This window comes from Helicoverpa zea, chromosome 12, assembly GCF_022581195.2.
Source record: "Helicoverpa zea isolate HzStark_Cry1AcR chromosome 12, ilHelZeax1.1, whole genome shotgun sequence".
Classification (NCBI taxonomy): Eukaryota; Metazoa; Arthropoda; class Insecta; order Lepidoptera; family Noctuidae; genus Helicoverpa; species Helicoverpa zea.
In genome coordinates, this window is record NC_061463.1 from 1,434,187 (window position 1) to 1,455,899 (window position 21,713).

At 39.3% G+C, this 21,713-nt stretch overlaps 1 protein-coding gene across 2 annotated transcripts in view; it reads right to left on the bottom strand.

Annotated features, from left to right (window-relative positions):
- The window catches only part of LOC124635025 (adenylate cyclase type 2-like), a 141,537-nt gene that overhangs the window by 106,995 nt on the left and 12,829 nt on the right, over positions 1-21,713 (bottom strand). For both annotated transcript variants that reach the window (XM_047170771.1, XM_047170770.1), the window contains exons 2-3: positions 13,489-13,617; positions 5,646-5,840 (exon numbers count right to left, since the gene is read on the bottom strand). In XM_047170771.1, coding sequence (XP_047026727.1) covers positions 5,646-5,840; positions 13,489-13,617 — 324 coding nt within the window. The remainder of the gene's footprint in view (positions 1-5,645; positions 5,841-13,488; positions 13,618-21,713) is intronic.

Below are 21,713 nucleotides of genomic sequence, written 5' to 3' on the forward strand. Positions count from 1 at the left end.
CAATATTCCATCTATGTGTTATTTTGTTTACTACAGATAGAATTTACTTTACACCTATAGAAGCACCCCAGTGGGGTCCAGCAGGCCCAAGGCCTGCCGGGGCTGCGGGATTGTTCGCGCGAGTTACCGCGGCCCTGGTACATAAAAGGCCTACGACGGAACACGACGGCTTTTAGTCAGTAAGAGTCTAACACTCCCTCACCGCTGCTGACTCACAGCGGGAGGGGTCATTCGATAATTTTTGACGTCGTTAAAAAAAGAAAAGAAAAATACTTATAGAAGCAATATCAAACTGCTATCTCTGATAAGTAAGCAATCTATTTTAGAATTTATTTCATTTAAGTGTAAAATCCAATCTCCTGGCAATCTTTTGCAGCAAACGATTTTGATGATTTATAAAATTATGATTACGTATAATGATCGTCTAGACAAGTTTTAGATCGATCCCCAACAGTGTAAGAGGGGTTCAAATACAATTTTCTGGTTGAATATCATGCATATATATCTACATGCCTATTTACAAATGAGCTGTTTAATATAGGTGCCAATCTTCTGGTCTAACAAACTGTGGTCTTTATACCTGGTATCCGTTTTAGATTCATTAACACAAATTATTTTAACGTTTGTCAGCGGATCTTCTCCAAAAGACCCACTCATTGGAACCGTGCACCTAGCTCCTGCTGTTTCATCAGAACCTTTGATAGGTCTTTATGAAATAAAAACCTTTGAAATGACAAAATTAGATAGAGTAACATTGGAACCTATTTTTCTATATAACAATAAACATAATATTATTATGTTTCTAAATAACGCTTACTAAGGTTAATGAATATTGACTGAGCAAATGAGTTGCCAAGGACAGAATGACAGTGTGTTTGCTTTCTAAAAGCGACGAGTAGGCACGCGAAAGAAATTAAAATTATAATATTTTCCTGACTTTGTCGACAAAGACACCGCGGATACGGCGGATACACTAATCAACAGGAAAACAATAGGAAATATAATTACGTAAGTAGTGCTAAATTATTTTGCCTTAATTATAGCAGCACAAGATAAAGTACCTACTAGAAGAAGCGCTTTTTCAAAATCGTATCACTCGGGTATTCATACTTTTTAGCACATTTGGATAAAACATACCGGGTAATATTGGGCTTAATAATTAAATGGCAACAGTGCAGTAGGTATAGCATATGAACAGACAAAATATACCTAATTTAGATATTTTTGTGATAATCAAACGGCTGATTAGGCGTTCAACTTTTCTTCTCTCAAGGTCAACTCACAGCTTTCACAATATCCAAGACATTTCTAAACTAATGTTAATATGTGGAGTAGGCCAGGATATTAACATGACGGCCTTAATACGAGCGGAACACTTGCTTACTTTTAATTCGAGGCACGGTGTTGTGTGCGTGTCCATTGTGAGGATGATACGAGAAATTGTTCGTGTTGGAGTAAAATTGTTGAAAGTAAAATGGGGGTCCTTGTTTATCCTAAGTGTTGAGTTTGAAATTTTGATGGATATTTTGCGGAATCATAATCTGACTATTACTATCTGCCTTATGTGACTGAATAAGACATAACAAGGTGCCTCAGAACTGGTGCCTCAGGACACGTACTTAGAAGGGAAATCTATTCTTGAATAAAATTAGAGGAACTGTTTTAGAAACTTTCTTTTCGCGAAATTGAATAGTGCTTTATCTTCGGAACTTTTGTTTATCATAACTTTATCAAGTTGATGAGAACGCATTTACAGAATAGTTTTTATTTTCGCAAAACCGAACAACAATGAAAACAAACTGAAGATAGAATAGGTATTTACAAAAGGAAAATGTTCTTCATTATTTTTCCTCAAGAATAATTACATAATTTGACGAAACAAAAAGCTGAAGAATTATAACTTAAAAGCCAAGGTTAAAGGTTATTCTGAGTTATTAGACACAATTGTCGGATTTCAACGTTTTCGTAAAAATGGAATATTGTTCTAGTAAATTCTTTGGTACTTTTAATGAATTAAAAATGTATTTTTTGGACAGGTACTTTTAATTTGTTGGGGGAAGTTATTAAATACTTATGTACGCTGTTTCTATTCATTGTTAATGATAATAGTCGAAGTAATAGTACGTAATGGAGCGAGTCCAATTGCCTTACCGCTTAAAATATACTCCTCTTATATAAAATAAAAATATCACTTATATTAGTATTTTGCAGTAGTTTCACATTTAAACTAATTGTTTCCTAATACGATAACTAAAACTGACCTATACACCTACTTATTTTTACAGCCACAAAACTCTTTTCTTACAGCAAACTTTACCTACAAGAAACAATACTGAAAATGTACACCAAAACCGCACTCATAAATAAGGCTGAAAGGCCGTTTATTTGGTTCAGGCAAACATTTTTCAGCTCCTTAGCACTTATAGTGCCTACCCTTTCCTTGTTACTCCAATATGAAAACCTTCGCACTTTAACTAGGTGGGTGATATCTGGTTTAAAAGAGGTTTTTGTAACTAGTTTTTGCCAACGGTTTTACCCGCGTTTCGTGCGAACTTCTCCGCGCCTCCGGATAAAAATCACACATAAATACAATTTGGCATGGGGTTTCTGAGATTGGCACATTGAAAAAAACACTTCAACTTTATACGAATAAAAGTAGAAAAATTGATTGCATACCTGAAAATACGACTCATTTTCAATCTTTTAAAACTACATACACCACATTTCCGAAATAATTATAATAATTGTGCAATATTTGTGTAGTTTTTTTCTTTATTATATAACCAGAGCCTCCATTGTAAACAAACAGTGCATGCAATGTAATTAAAATAAAAGAACTACGGCAATAATACGGTTATGTCCGATTTGAAATCGCTCTTTGAAATTGAACCTTGTGCTCTTTGAAATAAAGCTTCACTTTCGACAATCTTAAACCTTTAACACAAATTACCAAAAAAAAGAAAAGATATTAATTAGACTTCTCAACAAATTCCTAAAAAAGTCTTAATTTCAAAATCAACCTTAACACCTAGAAAATAAAGTTGCAAATCGTTCTTCAACGTACAGGGTGTTTGTAAGTCGTGACGGATATGCTACCACGCGTTGTTGGTTGTTGATTCAGTTGTTAAGTTAAATGGGTGACCAAGTGAACTGGTTTCTGAAGGTTTCAGTCACGATCTTGCTATGTCTTAGTTTATTGAGGCTGAGAAATACTGAGATGAGGGTATGGTCAGGTATTCTACTGGCATCGTGTAAGAATTTTATTCAGAGGAAAAAACATCAGGGCAGTTAAGTAAAATTAACTTACTATATAATATTATAAAGCTTAATTTTTATTTAAAAAAAATTAGTAACTTATTTTTTTTGTCAGTTAAATGAGTAAGAATTACTGTTTTACGACTTTGACTGCCGAATGGCAGTGAAGTCTAACAATTGTGAACTTTTTCTTACCGGTAATACCGCATACATAACCATTTTTGTATATATCTATGTTCTAAACACATTATTTAAGATTCTTCTACATCCTAGTCCAAGTATTTCCTACATCTCGAAGTTCCCCGTAAACAAACCTGTCACGCCACTCATTTTTATGGTGAACCAGACAATACCTCCATTATTATAACTCCACATTTCCGAAATTACTCCATAAAGTATCTTCACACGTTCACCATGGCATAGCGTAACGTATAAAGGCTATGTCAGATGAGCGCGATAAATCGGACGTTTGAGTGATATTGCTACGGTGCTATGTAATTGCCATTGTACATTGTAGTATTTTATGATAAAATAACGTTTATTAAAGAGGAAAAAGTTAAAATAAAGTGTCATGGACCATCATTTAAAGATAAATAAAAATTTCGAATCTTGATCAGTTGCAGTCTAAACATACTTAGAAATTATTTTTAAGAAATCCTATCAGAACTGTGAGCGAGAGTTTTCTATGCCAAACACTATACACTTATAACTTATACTTTAACACTACATCGCTGCTGTTTCATCAATGTGGGAACACCTTAACAGCCACGGCCTCACTCTTATCGATAATCGATAGATTTGCGTTTCCAGACAATTGAGCATCAATGAAGTTCGGCTTCCAGAACATTTTACCACCTAACCGACACGAGGTCTTTATAAAACTGTAATGAGGTTTCCCAAGAAAGTATAGTTATAGGTACCGGCCTACCTATAGTTCGGCCATTCAGAGAATGCGTTCCTGACACGTCGCGATTGAACTGACGACGTAACTTTGCAATGGCGTTGCAGTTACGATAAAAATATTTTTGCTGGTTGTTTACCGTTTTAACAATTGAGGAGCATTAAAACAACATTATTATATCAATAATCAATGAATGTTATAATTTTGTGCCAAACTGAGTGTCAAATAACTTGGTAAACAATATTTTTCTAAATCTATACTGCGCTATTACAAGGTTATGTCAGCGGTTTATATTTTGTAGTGCTGTGCTAAAAATAACAGGCAAGTATCGTAATCTGTTCTTATACAGTTATAATATAAAATAATACGTTTTGATTTTCTTTTTAAGAATTGGAAAATAATGGACTATAAGACTTAATTATAACGTTTATGAAATATAAAAATAAAACTATGACCAAACCGCATTTTTATACTTAGATTAAAAATGGTAACCCCAAATGGCGTTATGGGCCGCCATTTTGTGACGCTAAAACAGTCGTCCGTTGTCGTTTCGTGCGCATAGACCACGTTTTTCAAGTGTTTTCGATCTGTTTTTATTTGATTACCCGGCTTTTGTTAGACCGAGATATCAGGATTGATTCTGTTATTGATAATAATATAATTATACATGTAGGCGAAGATGATGATGAAGACACCACCTCCTCAAGCAAATCGGAGTCTGATTAATATTCTGTTCGCACATTCAATTCAATGTACTTGTAACAAAGAATAAATAAAACAATTTTATTATATGAATATTACCTTTTTTTGGTTTCCACTTAAATAACTAAAATATAAAACAAATGATTCCGCCAATTTAAAACGAAAATAATCTTAAAATAATGCGGCGGTTCATTTTGAAGGAACGGTAACGAACTCAGTGTTATGTTGTGCCCATCACTAGTCGTGACTAACTGATAGGTGTCAGGAACGCATTCTCTGAACGGCCGAAGTATAGTTGTTTGAGTTAGAAGATATTAGATTTTTCGTGTCAATTTAGGCTTCTGATGGGATGAAACTTTAATCTCTTTTATTCAGTGGACTGTGCAAACACTCAATTTTGTCTTATCTATTTTTTATAAACTTTCATTTTGTGAATATTTTTTATTGAGTTTTAGCTGAGTACCTACTACTACCGCAGCTGCGGGTTTGTTTAGATTCAGCAACACACGCTGCACCCACAGGGTCATTTGTAAATTTTTCACCATAACAAAAAAATAAAACTGAATAGGTAATTGTTTTGTACTAGAATAGAAATAAAATAAACACCATCAACAATAAAGTCTTTGTCTTTGCCGTCTTCAGCTAAATCTTGAGGTACGAGTACGTTTTGAATGCTAACTGCCAACTTCAACTGCGACTGCATGAAATCGGTCGCAACTCTATTGGTTTGTATGTGCAATCGCCTGTATTGTTTTCATGCATCACCAAAAATCACATAAAAACTTACCTCAGCAGCAATATACGCCGGTATAACCGACAGCAGCAGCCTCTCTTGCTGTTCCCTTTCACACTCCAGCTTGACTCTCTGCTCCAGACAAGTCCTGGTACCAGCGAAGGTGTTCCTGTGAGCTCGCTCCGTGAGCGCTCTGTAGTACAGCCCGATGCCGCTCGCTGAGAGTAGGAGTGACAGCTCGCAGATTAGCTGGGAAAGATAGGAAAATTTTGAAGGCGACTAGTGGAAGAGTTGAGTTAGCTTATAAATTGCCAAATTAAAAAATTGCTTATATTGGAATATATATACCCGAATTTGCATCTCCGAAGCTAAAAATATCCCACATTACGCTCACCAAAACTTGCCCAGCACGGTGAGAATGGGCAATTGCCAAGCTGTGGGACGCCTTTGACCTGCAGTGGACGTTTTTAGGTTGTCACGACGACAACGAAAAGACTCGCCGCTCATTCCAGAAGATATCATGGGTCTACTCTGAGTTCAAGTGCTATCGTTTGGTTTTAACAGTAAAAGCCCCAATACTCTCGAATAATACCGTGGTTAAAATCCTAGGTATAAAATAATTATGATACACTAGCAATTGTTCGCGTCCTGAAAGACCTACCCGAATTCGTAACAGTTGTTTTACCGTAAAACTTTTCCAAACAAGCATTCTTAGAAGTAATAACAAAGTAGAGACCGAAGCCGAATTTCCTCAACATGTCGGAAACAAAACTAATCACCCCACAAAAGCCTTATTAACCTATATAATTAACCTTTTACTTGCCCAGAATAACAAGGGAGTTAAATACTTCCATAAACAAAGTAAAATATAAAAGCTAATGAATTCAGCATAGGTATGGTGCACGCTTTCTTGTTACAAAGTTAACTTAATGGCGTTCAGTCACACGAGGTTACCTTAAAATATCTTAATTGTTACGTTATAAATAACTCTTGAAAAATAACAGAACATTATGTGGTGAAATAGAACTTTACGAGTCTTTACTATACTGCTAAAAGACGTCATTAAGATCACAAATATTAATGGCCACTTTATCAGAAGTACTAATAGTTGGAACCCAAATAATAAAGAGTCATAAGTGGAGTTGTTAAGTCACAGTGTCAAAGACATATTGTTCTTTCGGAAGCTTCCTGAATTCCAACATGAGCCAATTCTCGCCATTATTCAACGAGACATACCGACGACCTTTTATATTAAAATAAATAAACCGATCCAGACTATAATTTGTCAATCGAAGTCTTTTCATACCTACATATTCACAATCCACATATTCCATGTAATACGTACTTCCAATTATTGTGACTGAGAGCATCAAAATCGGGTCACCAGACATGCATTCATAATATTATTGACCCATAATATCGGAATCTCCCGACTGCACTGACATTCAATAGACAGCCAAAGCCAGCCCATGGAGAACAAAATGACAAATGACTAGCGGAGGTGCCATAACGAAAAATCTTCTAAGATACTTTCTTACAGAAATTCGGGTCAGCAGGGGACGAGGAACGTTACTATTTCCGCCCTTATACGCCTTCTTTGGACCACTAAAAATCGTTGATAGATGTGTATCTCAAAGAACCCGAACTAATTGTTAGTTCACACGTAACTGATCTTTTTGGTAATGCCCACCGTACGAATTTGAGCTATAAGAATGTTCCTGACCTACCTGCATTATGACATCTCTGCTCATGTTTCCTTATTCCTTGAGCCACCTATTCATTTACTAGGGTCACCATTCAAAATATTATTGACCCATCGGAATCTCCCGATTGTACTGACATTCTATAGACAGTTAGACAGCCCTATTCACGTACTAGGGTTGTCAGTCAAGGTCAAACTGAAGTTTATTAGACGCCGGTGTCAAGGTTGTCTCGCAATGAAAACAAATAATATAAACGGTTATTGACTCTAGACACGGAATTGTAAGGACAGAGTATTCTAAATGAGCCAAGTTGTGACTTATTAAGATTGAGTTTTTTGGAAGGTATTGTCGGATTCTTTTATTGTTATTTAGTCTTTTGTGAAAAGACATTTTCGTCGCATTCTTTTTCATTGGATTTATAAACAGTAAGTTCTCGCAATAACTTATTTTAATCATTATGTACACGAAAATATCAAGTCAATGGCGCAAACTGGTATTTAGACAACGCAACACTCTCTAAAACATTTTTACCTGTACTAGGGCTAATCGATAACCTCAAAGATATTTTTAAACCCCACTAAGGCACTTCAAAGTAAAACATTCAAAAGTGACTTCGTACCTTACATTTAGAACAAGGAAATTACAGGTATCTACCACAAATAATGGGCCAAGTTTCCACATGAAATTCACAACATACGATGGTACGAGTTTCCAAGTAAATTACCTACATACATTAATTCTGATAATTATTATACAGCTATCTGATTTAATAATTTTCAGGGTAGCATGTGTTGTGTTCCTGGATATTTTAAAGGTCATATTTTAATTAAAATTAAGGCTTATTAATAATGCAAAATATTTATAAAGAATGCAACGTACAGTCTACATCAAAAGTAGCTGAACAATAATACATTTTCTAAACTGCTTAACACGTGTCGTCGATCAGCAGAGTATTCATCGACTTTCTTAAGATTAGGATGTTAAGTAAATGGCGTTCCTGTCGTGTTCAGCTACTTTTGATACTGACCGTACCTAAGAGAAATTAAAATTAAATGAAGTTCAGTTTTAAATTAAGAGCAGTAAAACCACAATGATACTACGAAATGTAATAAAAATAACAAGTTTAAAATCTAATTAATTAAATAAAAATTGCAAAAGCAATAACCATAAGCGCCTGCAATAACATTGGTAGCAACACACAATTAGCAGGCCCGAGTTATTGCTTATCTGAAACTGTCAGGCGCTTTCGCTCGACTCTGTAAAAAGAGCATTCGCCTTGAAGCACGGTTGAATAGAGAGAATAGAGGTTTGAAACAATGGGAGTTACGTAACTATCGTCTCTTGCAGCTAGTTTAAGTTCTGTTTTCGTTTTGTAGATAGAACTACACAATTAAGTGGTTTTAAGACTAATTGTTTTAAAACTGTGAGTGTGTGTGACTTTTGTAGTCTGGATTCTTTGCTAATGGTTTTCTTCACCTTTAGTATTTGTTGTTTTAATTACAAAACAAACGAGTGTGATAAATCTCTATCTACCATGGAGTTTCTTGCTTTTCCTTTTCCAAAGGAAATATGCTTTTAGAATGGGCAAGTAAAATCTTTTTGACGTTCATATTTTTTTTACGGGCTTGAATGAAATAAAATGATTTGACTTTGATCTTAAACTAGTAGTCGTTAGTAATCTGTCGACATATTGCGGGAAAATACACAGAAAATCTATAGGTATATCTGTGGATATAATCATATTCCTACTAGACCACTAGTTTCTCTCCAAGGACAATAATTTTGGAAACAGTTATAATGTGATTACGCCATAATAGAATCAAGCAAGAAGTTGGTAAGCAATATTATAACTATATATCACGATATGACAACTACGTAACTTACATAGCTTTGTTTGTCAATAACTATAAATACGGTGAATGGTGAATTGTTATCGAAATAAGTTTCTAACTACGGACTTATTTAGGATAGTCTCATACATTTGGTTATTTCTATGTTATTCATTACTTACCTTATACATTTTATTTTCTAAACTGTGTGTTGTAAAAAGGTTCATAAAGACATACGATCCATAGATTGTATTAATAGTTTTTTTTTACATATCAGTCGGAGTAACTTTTACATCTATAATATCGATAAAATTTACATAAAATTAAGAACAAATCACCCTTAAAGGCGGTAGAAATTTCCTATGAAAACATGTCGAAAACATAAGGTTGATCAGGCCGCTGTAATCATGATCTTAATCCCATTAATCTTGCTTCCTCTCCAATTTTATAAGGAGCTCAATACTGATGAGATTGTTCTACGAACGTACATACCTACGTGCCCCGACTTGATCATGGAGTAAGGAGAGATGAGTAGAGATGTCATAACGCAGGTAATTTAGGGCCTTTGAGCGTATGGCACTCGTGGATTACAGCTGAAAACCAGCATCAGATGGCGAGTAGGTACTATTGAAAATACGTACACTCTGGTTCCTTGATTATATGCTTAGCCGTGACCTTGTTTTACTTTTAATTTCTTTTTGTATTTTGTGCCAATACTACATTTTTCTTTCTTTCTTCTTTCTCCTGGGCCAAATAATTGGGCATGACCAAAACGATCAGTAACGAGTGAACTAACGAGGCGTTTAGGTTTTTGAGACTTCTGAAAACAATTTTTGTATTACAAAAAAATGTACGGGTCCAAAGAAGGCGTATAAGGGCGGAGACAGTAGTATTTCTCGACCGGCAAACACCCGCATTTTGGCGCGCTACTTTCATAGGAGATTTTCTGCTATGGCATCTCCGCTAATCATTTTGTTCTCCATGGTCTTGATATAATTATTGTATGTCTAAGGGGTGTGTCAGTAGGCAAAGTGATGGGTTTATCAATTATTGTAATCGCGTGTAAGGTTGATTAATGTTGGTATTAGGATTGAAATTGTTATTCAAGGCTCGCTTGTGCCGTCGGTTTTACCCACGTACCGTGGAAAATACTTCACACACTCGGATAATGTAACAGCATATAGCTTCTCTCGATAAATACTAAAATAATGATCCCTCAAACAAATCAACCAACTTTTGAACTTAATATTAATAGTTATATAAGGTGCTTTAATATTACCTGCCAGGACTTGAATGGAGGGTAGTATTGCGTTTATAGATTACAATAGTGAAGATAAATAATTGATTATTTGTCATTTTTTTTTTTCATACAAAAAAAATACGTATAAATTTGACTTAATTTATTAGTTTAACCATCTAGTAGAGTTGCGCGTTGCCACTCTTGCAGAACGGATAGAAAGAGATAGCAGTTGTTTTCATTGACGAAGCGACACTACGCGCGTAATTTGTGAACCACGTTATGCAGAGTAGAGCCAATGTTAATTTAACTTGTTTAATGTCTCAAATTGAATTGACTGTTCCGGGGAACGAAATTCTTTCACTATTGTAATCTATAAACGCAATACTACCCCCCATTCAAGTCCTGGCAGGTAATATTAAAGCACCTTATATATTAGGGGCATGGCACATTATAGCAGCACCGCAACAGCACGGCGTCGCCTCGAATTTAGACTACGGCTAGCTGCCAGCGCCCTAACTACGCGTTGTCCGCAAGGTGCCAGCTCGCCGCCCGCGCGCCGTCCGCGCGCCGGCCACCGCAAACTCAATATTATTTTAAGACAATTATGATTGAACACGACGCGATGACGTTGTTTCGCTGCCGGCTCGGAGTCGGCGCGTAATTAGCACGCCGTCGGCGCGCTGTACGCATGAGGTCCGCTCGCAAGCAGAACGCGGGCGGCGAGTCGAGTTGTGTGGTAGCGGCAAGCGCGCTGACTGCTCGCCGTTGGCTTTTTCATATTGACATTACGTAATATATTATAATGTGGTGACCTACCTCTTTCGCCACTTATTGGTACTGGCCGGCTGGTTTGGCAGCTACGTTCGTAAAAATGAAGACTTGTCAAACCAGTCGGCAGTCGGTTTTTTCTCTTTGGTAGGAAGAAAATGTATATTTTTATTGTCGCAATTTATCCTGTAAATATTATGTAAATATATCGATGTAAATACCAAACCCATTTATATTTCTTCCTACATTTGGTGACCCCGTCTGAGCACGACAACAATGTCGATCAGCAAAGCCGACGTTGACGGTGCTGAGACTAGCAAAGTCGGCATCGACGCTGCGGAGGCATGCTGCGTGGGCGTGCGAGTTCCACCGTTTTACCCTGAGAAGCCGGCGCTTTGGTTCGCGCAGATGGACGCGCAATTCGCGCTGGCGAACATCAAAACCGACGAGACGAAATACTTCTACGTCACGGGTCACCTCGACCCGAAATACGCCGACGTCGTCGAAGACATAATCGCCAACCCGCCCGCCAGCGATAAGTATGAAAAGCTCAAGGCCGAGCTCATCAAGAGGCAGTCAGCTTCACGCGAGGAGAAGGTGAAGCAGCTTCTCATGCACGAGGAGCTCGGCGACCGGAAGCCGTCGCAGTTTTACCGGCACCTCCTCAACCTCGCCGGTCCAGGTGTTCCCGAGGAGTTTCTGCGGACGATGTGGACGAGCCGTCTGCCAGCAGGTACGCAGACCATAGTGGCGTCGCAATCCAAGCTGGACTTGGCCGAGCTGGCCGAGTTAGCGGACCGTATCCACGTCATCACCGGTCCCGCGCAGGTGGCATCAACAGCTGCCGTCGCCACTGCACCGTCGTCGTCCACCAGCGGTCTGCACGCCGAGATCGCCGCGCTAAACCGGCAGATGCAGAAGATGGCGCTCAAGCTCGAGAGGTTATCCCGCAACAGAAGCCGTTCCCGTAGTCGCTCACGTCACCGGTCCAGCTCCAGAAGATCGCAGTGCTGGTACCACCAGCGGTTCGGTGATAACGCTAAGAAGTGTATTAAACCGTGCGACTACACAACGTCGGGAAATGCGCGGGGCAATCTGTGATGGCGGCCGATGATTGTCCGAGCGCTGGTCGCCTCTTCGTCACCGACCAAAGGTTGAAGATACAGTTTTTGGTTGACACCGGCAGCGACCTCAGTGTATACCCCCGGTCGGCGATTCCGCGACGATTAGGAAAAACAGAGTATGAACTGCGTGCAGCAAACGGCACTGTGATAAACACTTACGGTTTTGTGAGCTTAACATTAAACCTAGGGTTGCGCCGCGACTTCGCCTGGCGATTTATTGTTGCAGACGTTACAAGGGCGATAATAGGTGTGGATTTTTTGTCTTATTATAATTTGGTTGTCGATTGCAGGAACCAACGCCTCATCGACAACCATACTACGCTCTCCACCCCGGCGTCGCCTGTCCGCCGCTCTGATGATGTGTCTTCGGTGAGGGTGAGTCTCGGTGATTCCGCGTTTACACACATACTGCGGGAATATCCCGACATCACTCGACCTCGCGGCATACACGACACATCCAAACACAATACAGTACACCACATTCGTACTACGCCAGGGCCACCAGTATCTTCATCCCCACGCAGATTAGCACCGGACAAATTAAAAATTGCGAAGGCATCAAGCCGGCCTTCATACTGCGTGACCCTGACACCACAGCACACTCACCACACAACACTATCGCACATAACTCACCACAGTCACCACTCGACAATAACACTCATCACTACTCACCTGACGCGGATAACCGAGGCTTACCTTCGGCTGACGATGGCGTCATCAGAACGACGCGGTCAGGACGTCGCGTCCACTTCCCAGCTTATTATCGCCCTTGAAGGTCTCTGGGGGGGGGTGATGTGGTGACCTACCTCTTTCGCCACTTATTGGTACTGGCCGGCTGGTTTGGCAGCTACGTTCGTAAAAATGAAGACTTGTCAAACCAGTCGGCAGTCGGTTTTTTCTCTTTGGTAGGAAGAAAATGTATATTTTTATTGTCGCAATTTATCCTGTAAATATTATGTAAATATATCGATGTAAATACCAAACCCATTTATATTTCTTCCTACAATAATATACAAGATTGAATGCTCTAAATTGAATGACAACTTAAATGCTAGTGTGGAACCGTGCTGTGCGGTGCCGCTATACTGTGCCATAACCTTTAGTCTGTAACGATATGGTTACGATTTTAATATAGGGATTAAAATATTTTGTCTCTTGGTTGAAGCACAGCAGGCATGGCGAGCGCTATGGGACGCGCTATAATAAATGTGCTTATCATGTAATACTACATACCTGCTGATAGAACTGCGACTCTTCACCATCAGGGCGCACTCCCAGCGCCAGGCCGACGTAGGCCAGCGTGAGCACGGCAGACATGGCGAGCGCTATGGGACGCGCTATCGGCATCATTGTATGCACCATCTGTAAAGACAAGAATTTAAATAAACCTTTGAAGAAAATAGAAAAAGAAGGGGAGAGTATAGAAGCGAGAATATTGCTGTAGTCAATTTATATAAAAACAGGTCATCATTTTCGGACCACCATCAGGCAGATTTTTATCGGTTAATCATCATCATCGATCCTCTGCCAAATTTTGAACAGCTGCCATTTTTTGGTAGTTGTAGTCAGAAAGTCTGGCAACCAGTCATAGGTATCTAGCTAGAGGTATAGAATTGTCTGAATAACTGGCTTGAGGAGGTCAGATAGGCAGTCGTTCCATACAAAACGCTGGTGCTCAGCTGCATACTAGACTAGGAGACTACAGCAGGAGCCGACCCGAACATACTTTAGGAAAGGCTAGATATATGATGGTGATGATAATACAAGCATACGCCTTACATCATGCGTTGCATATTCAAGACACCTTTAAGTTTATCAGCTCAATATTCAAGACAAAAGGAGTTTACGTTTTAAAAGGTCAAGGAAAATTCTAATTTAGTAGATTGTTACACTTTGCTGTTCTAATTAATTATAATCAAGATTATGTAACCTCCAGCCATTTTAATGGTTGCGTAAACAGTGTAAAAACCCTACCTAGTGTGTACGGTGATTACCTTACACCTAGATTGTTTTATACTGTTAAATGTTATGAGTACCGCGCCGCGACCCTTTTAGGGAATTTGTTAAGTAAAACGATGTTTACTGTTACACGGATTTATTAGTACTAAAGTAATAAATTGACAAATGAAGCGCTATGCACCGCATCGTGAGTGCAAGCGTCAGCATTATTGCTAAACAATACAAAATGTACGGATTTGCTCGTACATACTCCCTACAGGAGAAACTAACAAGATACTAAACAAAATGACAAATGTTTAAAAGCAATGTTTCAAGAAACTACAACAAAGTTTTACAAAATTATGTTGATTGAATATAATTCGAAAAGACTTAGTTAATGATAAAGCTAAATATTGTCTCTAGTCGCATTTAGCGAACGAAAATAGGTGACGTAGCTTTATTCACTCGCGCACTATTGAGATTAGAAACACTGCTCTGATTGTTGTCATTTAACTCACTAACACTACGATAAAACACTTGGTCACCGAGAATCACACACGAATTGTCATTGTTGCTGTGACGGGTCGCAGGAGCACCCTGCGCTTGCGCAGGTGTTGGTGCCGAAGTTGGGGCGGCGGCGGCCGGCACGCTCCAGGCGCGCCAGCGACGCCACACGTACATTAGTCCCGCTATTCCCACGACGCCGACGACGATGTATATCAACGTGTAGTGGTGTATATCGTGAACAGAAATGCCTTCAGCTATAGCGGCATTATCTTTCAAGAAGTTAATTTGCTGACCAAGTTCTGCCAAGTCCCTTTGATCCTGGTCAGCTTTGGACTCATCCATAGATTTCATATGTGGGATCGTAATGTTGATAATATGATTTATTGGTGGTATCAATGGGGTGTAAACATCAGATTTTACTTTCATTTGGCTAGACTGTTGTCTGTGCGCAATCAATGTAAATGCTTGCGTTTTAATAATACACCCATTGTCTATAGCAACAAGACCCGCTCCGGTCAGCTGATGGCTGGCAACTTGATCCTCGCACATTATACGTAGAGAGCATTGATTGCAACAAAAATAGATGTAGTTGTTGATTGTGTTACTTTCAAACCAGCTGTTTTTGCAGGGCGAGATCCTTGTCTCACACTCAAGTTCTTCGGTCTGACAGAAATCTAAATCTCCATTTAGATGATAAATAGGTGTCTGAATATGACATAAATAAGAATCTAATATAAGACATGATGTCAATGTTTTGTCTGTCATAGTTAAGTAGGTATCCTTCTTCAAATTTATGGCCACATAATCTGATATTGGTTGAATGCTAACCATGTCAGTTCCTTTGACTTGAGGTATAGAAAATATTTTGAATATCTCGAAGTTGTCTCTACTGATAAGAGGAAGCCTGATTTCAAAGATGAGGTACTCTTCCAGCATCCTGACTTTTACTTTGAGAAGCTTGAATATTTCTTTTAAATCCATTTGTACATTATCTACAGGCAATGTCACGTCTTTTGGGAGCTGACTAGCGATGGTACTCAACTGATTTTGTAATTGAACGGGAGTCAAAAGGTGTGGATTAAACTGACCGTGAAAGATGTCAGTGATAGTATCCAACAGAGTGCTTTGTAATGACTTCAAGGTATGTAACATGTTGCTTGCTATAATAGCACCGACAGTCAGCTCGTTTACGATAGATATGTTTTGTGTTTCAGATTGAAGTTGGTTTAACGCCTTCTCGATTGAAAATATATGTTGGGAAACCATTTTATGTTGTTTATTCATAGTTTGCTCTGTTCGTTTGAGAAGATTATATTCTACCTCAATAATAGATGTTTGGTTTTTCCAGTAGGAGGCAATATGACGTTGGTTGTCGCGTAGTAACATTATGTCCTTGCGATATTGTTCGGCGAATCTCGCATCTAATACCCCGAAGAGGCCATTCGCAAGATATCCGACACCGTCGATAAGACCGCGCCGCTGTCTAGCGCGCCGCTGATTCACGTGCTGACCGAGCAACATCTGGTTGTAGTACTCAAGTTCACTGAAGCCTTGAACCAGCTGTAATAATATGATATCACAGTTCATCCTATTACGTATTGTTTTGCATGATTGTTCTAAGGACTTTGTGTATTTGTTGAGAGCTGTTATGCCTTCCCAATACGGTTGCATATCGTAGTAGATAATGAGCTTCCATTCATCCCGTATGATTTGCAAGTTAGATAATTTATCGAAATACAGGCTCTGATTAGATCTAAAGCTTGTTGATTGGAAATCGCAGTATCCGCCTGTTACGATTGTCATAAATAATAATATAGAAGCAAATAATGTAGTTACTCCAACTCTTTTCGATTTCTTTGGAAGGTTTGTTTTTTCGCTGTTTGGTTTCGTTTCGTCCTGGGCGTTTCCAGGCGAGTCTGATAGAGTTTCGTTTACAGGTAAAATTGATATTTTGGTAATTGGCCTTTTAAGAATTCCGTTCTTCGTTTTTAAGCTAACAACGCGAACGAGTCCATCTGCTCCGGGATGTAAATCGACGACTCTACCCATCGACCATTTTCCAGGAGGTAAATTGTCATCGTGCAAAATGACTACGTCGTTCAAGTTTATGTTTTCACGAGACTGTCTCCATTTGCTTCTTGTTGTTAGTTGTGTTAGGTACTCAGAGCGCCATCTTTTCCAGATATCAGCGAAAATTCTCTGAGTTAGCTGCCACCTAGTCCTCAAGTCCCTTTCTGTTTCAACTAGGGTAAGTGTTGAACCGCCAGTCAAAAAGTGAGATGGAGTTAGGTAGTCTAAGCTCTCCGGATCTTCCGTGAGAGGACATAAAGGCCTAGAATTGAGGCATGCTTCTATTTGCGTGAGGACTGTTGACAACTCTTCAAAAGTCAACTTTTGCTCTCCGACAACTCTTCTAAAGTGATGTTTAAAACTTTTGACGGCGGATTCCCAAAGGCCGCCTGCGGAGGGCCAGATAGGTGCATTAAAATGCCACTTGATTTCCATATCTGTCAATTCAGCCAAAAGTTCGTTGTCAAATATTTGTAGCAGTTCCTGGTATTCCTGTTGGATTTGTTTGTTGGCTCCGATAAAGTTTCGTCCATTGTCACTATAAATGTGACTCGGAGTACCTCTACGTGCTGCCATTCTCCTTAATGCTGCGAGGAACGACGAGGTGCTTAAATCGGAAGCCAGCTCTAAATGTACTGCTTTTGTCGACATGCAGACGAAAACAGCCACGTATCCTTTAGTGGTTTTTATTCCCCGGCCCTTGTTGGCTTTAAGGAATATGTGCCCAGTAAAATCTATTCCGGTGTGTTCAAACGGACGAGAGGGATTGCTTCTCGCTGCAGGTAAGTCACCCATGATTTGGGTATGCTTGTTAGGACTTAGCCTTTTACATTTAACGCATAGACGTATTTGCTTTTTCGTTGCAGCATTTCCGCCTACAATCCAATACCTTTGTCGGATAAATCCCGATGTCAAGCGAGCTCCGCCATGGTAAGTAAGCTTGTGAGCATGTTCTATAAGAAGCTCTGTTAAACGTCCTCGGTGTGGAATAATTAAGGGATGTTGCATCTCGGCATGAATATGAGCATGTCTTAACCTTCCCCCGACACGGAGAAGTCCGAAGTTATCCAAAAACGGATTTAAATTTAGTATTCTGCTTTTGTTGTTAAGCTTTCCTTTCTCTCTTAAGCTTTTAATTTCTTCTGCAAACTCTTGTTGCTGCACTTCCTTAATGATCTTAATTTTTGCCTTTCTTATCTCTTCTAGTGTAAGATAAGAAGTTTGCGCTTTGTGTTGCTTACTTGTCAAAAATCTATACACCCATGCTAAGATGTGTACGACTTTGGTAAAGGAGCTGTAATCTTTCAACAAGTTTATGATTATATTGTCCTCTTCTGGTTGTTTCATAACAGTGTTAACTTGCTTTTGGTGTTTGATTTCCAATGTTGTTGTGTAATTTATTTCTTCACTTCCTTCATCGGCTTTAAATGTTCGTAGCCAAGATGGCCCTTGCCACCATAAAGGATGTTGTATCAATTGCGACATCGACAAGCCTCTACTTGCGCAGTCAGCAGGATTTTCGGCAGACTTGACATATCGCCAGCAGGGAGAAGGCATGATCTCTCTTATAACTCGTGTTCTGTTAGCAACAAAGGTTTGCCAACGGCCTGGATCTCCTTGCAGCCATCCCAGTACAGCTGTGGAGTCAATCCAGCCATAAATATCAATCGTGTAGTCAATTAAAGAAGTCTTGACTCTTGCCATAAGTTTAGATAATAAATGAGCGCCGCAAAGCTCCAATCGTGGCAAGGATATATTTTTGTTGGCCGGTACTATTTTTGATTTTCCAGCCACCAATATTATGTTTGTTTGTTCGTTATAAACTTTACAGTAAATAACGCAGGCGTATGCCTTTGTTGACGAGTCGCAGAAACCATGTAACTCGATTCTTTGTTTGGGTTTTGTGCCCAACCATCTTGGTATTTGAACCTGACTTATTTGATCGATGTCCGCCTTAATTTTGTGCCACTCTATCAAAATATCTTCCGGTATCTGGTCATCCCATTGAATTTTTGAAGTCCAAATTCGTTGAAATAAAATTTTGAGTTTTGTTGTGGTAGGTGTAACCCATCCCAAGGGGTCAAAGAACTTGGAGATATCGGATAACACAGCTCGCTTAGTGGCTTTGTTGACGGTGGACTCAATTTTTGGCTCAAATGTATAATTATCCTTCACAGGATTCCAGCGCAGTCCTAATGTTTTAGTAGACTCTGGCTGTCGAAAGCTTTTGCTTTGTTGTTGGCATGGGACTTCATCGTGCAGTAAATGCGGATCATTAGAAGCCCATTTTCTGAGATTGAATCCCCCGCGTTTTAGAAGTTCAATTAAATCTCGTTGAAGTTTGCGTGCCGCTGATACGCTGTGAGTACCATGGACGAGGTCATCCATGTAAAATGACTCCTCGAGGACCTTTGATGCTTCTTGATATTCAGAGCGTTCGTCGTTCGCCAGCCGTTTTAGCGTCATCATTGCGAGAAAAGGAGCCGCTTTAGTCCCGTATGTGACCGTGGTCAGCTGATATTCTTGTAGTTTATCTGTCGGACAATCTCTCCATACGATTTTTTGCAGGCTTTGATCTTCATCATGGACCATGATCATGCGGAACATCTTCTCGATGTCTGCTGTGAAGGCAAATTGATACTGCCTCCACTTCAGTATCAATGACTGAAGGTCTTGTTGCAAGTTTGGGCCCTTGTGCATCAGATCATTTAAACTTTGCCCACTAGATGTTTTTGATGAGGCGTTAAAAACGACTCGAAGTTTCGTAGTTGTAGAATCGTCACGTAATACACAATGATGGGGCAGGAAACAATCGAGTTTCGTGTTACAAATAGCCGGTTTCATATGTCCTAACGCTCCGTACTCGTGTATAAATGTTTTATATTCTTTTGCGATGTTTTCATTTTTAATTAGTTTACGTTCTAAATGAGCAAATTGTGCTACGGCTTTTGATTTCGAGTGGCCCAGTTGTTCTTGGAAATTCGTTTTCAGAGGGAGCCTGACTACATATCTTCCATCTAGCAATCGCCTTGTTGTTGAGCTGTAAAATTGCATACACTCTTGATCATCAGATGAAAGCGAAGTCGATTCTGCAATTTCCTCCGTTTCCCAAAATCTTTGTAACTGGTCAATATCGAACTGTACGACATTGCATTGTAGTGTGCTTACGTTGCCGCCGCAGAGTATCCACCCAAGCCGCGTCTGTTGTGCAATGGGCGCTATTTGTTCAAGTCTGCAGATTCCCGCCATAATAATGTTTGAATATATGTCCGCGCCAAATAAAATATCTATCGGACGACTGACGTAAAAGTCAGGATCTGCAAGTTCGATGTTTTCTAAGTAAGACCATGTGGGCTTCGTAAAGGTATAAGTTGGGAGATTTTTCGTTAAGTTTTTCATGATGAAAACGTCAGTATTAAAAGAATAGGACTCTCTTCTTGATGAGCAGTTTATGTTGATAACACCCTTACAGGCGTTGTCCCTGGCTCCTATACCGGTTATAACACCCTTGTACCGTTGACGAGGAAGTCCTAATTGTTGCGCCGCATTTTCGGTTATGAGTGAAATTTGGGAGCCCTGATCAATCAAAGCTCGCATGTTAAGAAAAGATCCATCATATTTTTGGACCTTAATTTCGGCTGTGGACAATAATGCTTCCGGTACATCACGTTGTTGAGCCACGTGAGTCCTAAATTGCTGATTTTGCTCAGGTAAAGTACGAGAATTTCCAGCTTTAGGTATTGCTTGGCTAGGCGATGTATTTGCGGGTTGCGCAAACGCTTCGTGAAGTATCGTATTATGACTTCCGTCACACTCATGACACCGTTTTGTTGAAATACATTCCTTGCCTTTATGACTAAAGAGACAATTTTCGCAAAGCTTGTTGTCAATGACAAATTGTTTTTTGTCGATTGTGGACATTCCCATATATTGTTCACAATGGTATAATCCATGACCATTTTTGCATAATGGGCAAATTCTTTTATAATGGAACTTTCCGTTCGATTTCGAAACATTTTTGTTGCTTGAATATGATTGTTTAGAGTTAAGATTGATAATTTTGTTATTTTGATTATTATCCTTAGATGATTTTGCCTTGGAGTTTGGCGATTTCTGATCTTGTTTACGCCTCGATGCCTCCATGCTTGTAAATTTGGATTCTAGGAAGTTCAAAAACTCTGACAAAATGGGCAGTTCCCGCGGTTGTTTAAGAGATTCGATGTATTCGGAGTGTGTGTTAGCATCTAATTTGTTTGACATCAAATAGCAAATTACGGGATCCCATGTGCTTACGTCTGCTCCCATGTTCTTTATAGCATTAACACATTCGATGGTTGTATCGTGGATGCGTTTTATAAAGTATACTGAGGGTTGTTGCATGACCGGAAGGTTTGTTAGAGTATTCATGTGTGAGGTGAATATAAGCAGTTTGTTATTGTACCTATGATTAAGTATTTCCCAACATGTTGTATAGTTTTCAGAGCTGATCTGAAGATGATGTATTAGACCTTCGGCTTCCCCTTTCAGTTTAGCTTTAAGGAACTGCATCTTCTGAGCCTGAGAGAGCGACGGATTATTGTGGATGGCCTCCGTGAACAAATCTTTAAAGGATACCCAGTGTTGATAATGACCGTTAAACGTAGGCACTTCCAACTTTGGTGTAGATTGTTCTCGGTGTGATACAGACCACAATTTGCTGTTCAGAGACTTCTTCATATTGTTATACGTCATTTCGTATGACGTGAAGTTGTCTTCATATGAATCATCTCGCCCGTCCAGTTCTCCTTCCAATTCCCAGTGAAGCTTATCAATAGCCGACCACCTCGTCTCCAATGTTTTCAAGGTATCTTCAAACTCCCATTTGTCGGTTATGGCATCGACGTTAATGTTCTTCACCGTTCGATAGAAAGCCTTAAAGTTGATTGTCTGCTTCTTCAGCAGTT